Source organism: Meriones unguiculatus, assembly GCF_030254825.1.
Source record: "Meriones unguiculatus strain TT.TT164.6M chromosome 13 unlocalized genomic scaffold, Bangor_MerUng_6.1 Chr13_unordered_Scaffold_169, whole genome shotgun sequence".
Taxonomy (NCBI): domain Eukaryota; kingdom Metazoa; phylum Chordata; class Mammalia; order Rodentia; family Muridae; genus Meriones; species Meriones unguiculatus.
Genome location: NW_026843631.1, coordinates 30001 through 35537, shown reverse-complemented (window position 1 = coordinate 35537; position 5537 = coordinate 30001). Strand labels below are relative to the sequence as shown.

Genomic DNA, 5537 nt, shown 5'->3' with positions numbered 1-5537 from the left:
GCCCCCACCGGGCGCCATTTTCCCCTCCCTCAGCACTGTGATTGGCCCCAGCGGCCACGCCCCCAACCAGCCGCCATTTTCCCCTCAGCGCTGTGATTGGCCCCTTCTCCTGCCTTGGCCACGCCCCCTGCCTGCCGCCATTTTCCCCACAGTCCCTCAGCGCTGTGATTGGCCCCTCTCCTTTGGCCACGCCCCCCCTCAGCCGCCATTTTACCCTCAGCGATGATTGGCCCCTTCTCACGCGGCCACGCCCCCAACCGGCCGCCATTTTCCCTCAAGTCACTCCGCGCTGTGATTCGCCCGCTCTCCTTTGGCCACGCCCCCTCGACCGCCATTTTGCCCATCACTCCACGCTGTGATTGGCCCCTTCTCACGCACCCCCGGAAGTGGGAGGGCCGAACCGGAAGTGGGTGCGGGAGACAGGAAGTGGGGTTGGCAGCTGCCAATTTCTCACACAGAGCAGAAGCGGGTGGGCGGGACAGGAAGTGGGGCCTGGAGGAGGAGCCACAGCCTAATCCACACAGGAAGCGGGAGGGCGGGACAGGAAATGAGCATGTGAGACCGGAAGTGAGGCCTGGAGTGCATAGTCACAGCCTAATCCACGCAGTAAGAGGAAGGGCGGGACCGGAAGTGACCATAAATGACCGGAAGTGAGGCCTGGAGGAGTCACAGCCTAATCCACACAGGAAGGGGAAGGTCGGGACCGGAAGTGACCAGAAATGACCGGAAGTGAGCACCTGTGACCGGAAGTGAGGCCCTGAGAGCGGATTCATAGCCTAATCCACACAGAAAGCGGGAGGGCGGGACAGGAAGTTACCAGAAATGACCGGAAGTGAGCACCTGGGACCGGAAGTGAGGCCTAGAGCGGGGAATGACAGCCTAATCCACACAGGAAGCAGGAGGGCGGGACCGGAAGTGAGCAGAAAAGACCGGAAGTAAGGCCTGGAGGAGTAGTCACAGCCTAGTCCACGCAGGAAGCGGGAGGGCGGGACCGGAAGTGAGCAGAAAAGACCGGAAGTGGGCGTGCGGGACCGGAAGTGCCCCCGGACGCGCATCCCGGAGCGTGGCCGCGGCCCGCGGAGCGTCCGCAGCCTCCCGGGAGGGCGAGTTTGCCGACACGCAGAGACACGCAACCACACGGACACAGCACACGCCGCCGTGACGCGTGTCACCCACAGCTCTGACACGCAGGGACAGAAGAACACGGGGAACACGGAGCCGACACGCATAGACACACAGGTTAACGGATGAGCAACAGGGAACACGGAGCCGACACACATGTCGACGGACGAGCACGGAGCAGACACGCAATGACACACGTGTCAGGGAACACGGCCCCGACATGCAGTGACACGCGCTGACGGAAGAGCACGGGGAACACGGAGCCGACACACACGTCGATGGAGGAGCAACAGGGAACACGGAGCCGACACATATGTCGACGGACGAGCACGGAGCTGACACGCAATGACACACGTGTCAGGGAACACGGCCCCGACACACGCAGTGACACACGCAGTGACAGAAGAACACGGGGAACACGGAGCCGACACACGTGGTGACACGCGGTGACACACACGGAAGAGCAACAGCCGATACCGAGCTGACGCCCACGCGTTGATGGACGAACACACACGGGGGACACGTGGTGACACGCGCTGACGGAAGAACACGGGGAACACGGAGCCGACACATGTCGATGGAGGAGCAACAGGGAACACGGCTCTGACACATGCGGTGACACGTGGTGACGGAAGAACATGGAGCCGACGCGCAATGACACGCAGTGACACACGCCGATGGGAGAACGCGGGGAACACGGAGCCGACGCGCAATGACACACACGCGTCAGGGAACACGGCCTGGACTCGCAGTGTCACGTGGTGACGCACGGAAGAGCAGCAGCCGACACCGCGCTGACGCACGCGTGTTGACGAACACGCGGGGGGACACGCGGAGACACCCGCGCGCTGACACGCGGACGTGCCTGACGCGGAGCTGACACACGGAGCCGGAAGGACGCGGGGGACAGGACGACGCCCGCGCCTGCTCCCTCGCTCTCCCTTCCCCTCCCCCACCCCCTTGCACACCTCCTCCCTTTACGCCCTTGCACACTCCGCCCTTGCACACCCACCCTCCCCTCGCACACCCACCCTCCCTTGCACACCCACCCTCCCTCGCACACCCACCCCCTCCCCTCTTGCACACCCACCCTCCCTCGCACACCCACCCTCCCTCGCACACCCACCCCCTCCCCTCTTGCACACCCACCCTCCCTCGCACACCCACCCTCCCTCGCATACCCACCCCCTCCCCTCTTGCACACCCACCCTCCCCTCGCACACCCACCCTCCCTCGCACACCCACCCTCCCTTGCACACCCACCCTCCCTCGCACACCCACCCTCCCTTGCACACCCACCCCCTCCCCTCTTGCACACCCGCCCTCTTGCCCACTCCTTGCACACCACCCTCCCTTGCACACTCCGCCCTTGCACACCCACCCTCCCCTCGCACACCCACCCCCTCCCCTTGCACACCCACTCACCCTTCTGGCCGTGCGAGTGGCTCCCTTGCACACCCACCCCCACCCCTCTTGCACACCCGCCCTCTTGCCCACTCCTCGCACACCCACCCTCCCCTCGCACACCCACCCCCACTCCTTGCACACCCACCCCCCCTCTTGCACACCCACCCCCTCTTGCACACCCGCCCTCTTGCCCACTCCTCGCATACCCACCCCCTCCCCTTGCACACCCACCCTCTTGCCCACTCCTTGCACACCCACCCCCTCCCCTCTTGCACACCCACCCTCTTGCCCACTCCTTGCACACCCACCCCCTCCCCTCTTGCACACCCGCCCTCTTGCCCACTCCTTGCACACCCACCCCCTCCCCTCTTGCACACCCGCCCTCTTGCCCACTCCTTGCACACCCACCCTCTTGCCCACTCGCACACCCACCCCCTCCCCTCTTGCACACCCACCCCCCTCCCCTCTTGCACACCCACCCCCTCCCCTCTTGCACACCCACCCCCTCCCCTCTTGCACACCCGCCCTCTTGCCCACTCCTTGCACACCCACCCTCTTGCCCACTCGCACACCCACCCCCTCCCCTCTTGCACACCCACCCCCTCCCCTCTTGCACACCCACCCCCTCCCCTCTTGCACACCCGCCCTCTTGCCCACTCCTCGCACACCCACCCCCTCCCCTCTTGCACACCCGCCCTCTGGCCCACTCCTCGCACACCCACCCCCTCCCCTCTTGCACACCCGCCCTCTGGCCCACTCCTCGCACACCCACCCCCTCCCCTCGCACACCCACCCTCTCCCCTCTTGCACACCTACCCCCTCCCCTCTTGCACACCCGCCCTCTTGCCCACTCCTTGCACACCCACCCTCTTGCCCACTCGCACACCCACCCCCTCCCCTCTTGCACACCCACCCTCTCCCCTCTTGCACACCTACCCCCTCCCCTCTTGCACACCCGCCCTCTTGCCCACTCCTTGCACACCCACCCTCTTGCCCACTCGCACACCCACCCCCTCCCCTCTTGCACACCCACCCTCTCCCCTCTTGCACACCTACCCCCTCCCCTCTTGCACACCCGCCCTCTTGCCCACTCCTTGCACACCCACCCCCTCCCCTCTTGCACACCTACCCCCTCCCCTCTTGCACACCCGCCCTCTTGCCCACTCCTTGCACACCCACCCCCTCCCCTCTTGCACACCTACCCCCTTCCCTCTTGCACACCCGCCCTCTTGCCCACTCCTTGCACACCCACCCCCTCCCCTCTTGCACACCTACCCCCTCCCCTCTTGCACACCCGCCCTCTTGCCCACTCCTTGCACACCCACCCCCTCCCCTCTTGCACACCTACCCCCTCCCCTCTTGCACACCCGTCCTCTTGCCCACTCCTCGCACACCCACCCCCTCCCCTCTTGCACACCCGCCCTCTGGCCCACTCCTCGCACACCCACCCCCTCCCCTCTTGCACACCCGCCTTCTTGCCCACTCCTCGCACACCCACCCCCTCCCCTCGCACACCCACTCCCCCGTCGCACGCTCACCCTTCTGGCAGTGCGCGTGGGTCCAGCACCGCTCCACGAACTGCCCGTTGATGACGGTGGCGGGGCAGGGGGTGCCCCCGGCGGCCCCGGGGCAGACGTCGGCGCAGCCCTCGCCGTCGGCGCGGTTCCCGGCCACGTAGTTGCCGGCGACGTCGTCCACGAGCCGCGCCCAGTCCACGCTGGCCACGTAGCAGAGCGCGCGGTTGCGCTCGAGGCGGACGGAGCCGCGGGCGACGCTCCGGAGGCCGCGCAGGCCCAGCTCGCGCAGCTCCGCCATCTCGAAGACCACGAGGGCGTAGTGGAAGAAGAGCCTCGAGCCCCGGATGACCGCGAGGCCCGGGAAGAGCTCGCGGAGGCTGCGCAGCCCCGACACCCGGAAGAGCAGGACGTAGTCGGTGACGAGCACCAGGCGCGGGAAGCTCAGGCCCCGGAAGTCCTCGGGCCGCGCCGACGGCATCAGCAGGATGCGCAGGGCCCCCTCCACCACCGAGCAGTTCCGGAGCGCCGACAGGCGCCGCACGTCGTTGCGGAGGTCCAGGCCCGGGCACACTGCGGGGGGGGAGCGTGCAAGGAAAAAAGGGTGTGAGTGTGCAAGAAAGAGTGTGAGTGTGCAAGGAAAAAAGGATGTGGGTGTGCAAGAAAAAAAAGGTGTGTGTGCAAAGAGTGTGAGCGTGCAAGGAAAAAAGGATGTGAGTGTGCAAGAAAAAAAGGATGTGTGTGTGCAAAGAGTGTGAGCGTGCAAGGAAAAGGATGTGTGTGTGCAGAGTGTGAGCGTGAAAGGAAAAAAAAGGATGTGGGTGTGCAAGAAGAGTGTGAGTGTGCAAGGAAAAGGATGTGGGTGTGCAAGAAAGAGTGTAAGTGTGCAAGGAAAAAGGACGTGGGTGTGCAAAAAAGAGTGAGTGTGCAAGGAAAAGGATGTGGGCGTGCAAGAAAGAGTGTGAGTGTGCAAGGCAGGCGCAGCGCCCCCTCCACCACCGAGCAGTTCCGGAGCGCCGACAGGCGCCGCACGTCGTTGCGGAGGTCCAGGCCCGGGCACACTGCGGGGGGGGGGAGCGTGCAAGGAAAAAGGATGTGAGTGTGCAAGAAAAAAAGGATGTGTGTGTGCAAGGAAAAAAGGGTGTGAGTGTGCAAGAAAGAGTGTGAGTGTGCAAGGAAAAAAGGGTGTGAGTGTGCAAGGAAAAAAGGGTGTGGGTGTGCAAGAAAGAGTGAGTGTGCAAGGAAAAAAGGGTGTGAGTGTGCAAAGAGTGTGAGCGTGCAAGGAAAAAAGGGTATGAGTGTGCAAGAAAAAAAAAGGTGTGTGTGCAAAGAGCGTGAGCGTGCAAGGAAAAAAAGGATGTGGGTGTGCAAGAAGAGTGTGAGTGTGCAAGGAAAAGGATGTGGGTGTGCAAGGAAAAAAGGATGTGGGTGTGCAAGAAAGAGTGTGAGTGTGCAAGGAAAAAGGACGTGGGTATGCAAGAAAGAGTGTGAGTG

The 5537-nt window shown here is 64.2% G+C and overlaps 1 protein-coding gene across 1 annotated transcript in view; it reads right to left on the bottom strand.

The window, feature by feature from the left end:
* Positions 1-1240: 1240 nt before the first annotated feature.
* LOC132650591 (insulin receptor-like) overlaps positions 1241-5537 on the bottom strand; it is a 10374-nt gene continuing 6077 nt past the window's right edge. The window contains exons 2-4 of the mRNA XM_060375941.1: positions 4068-4616; positions 1600-1987; positions 1241-1457 (exon numbers count right to left, since the gene is read on the bottom strand). Coding sequence (XP_060231924.1) covers positions 1241-1457; positions 1600-1987; positions 4068-4616 — 1154 coding nt within the window. The remainder of the gene's footprint in view (positions 1458-1599; positions 1988-4067; positions 4617-5537) is intronic.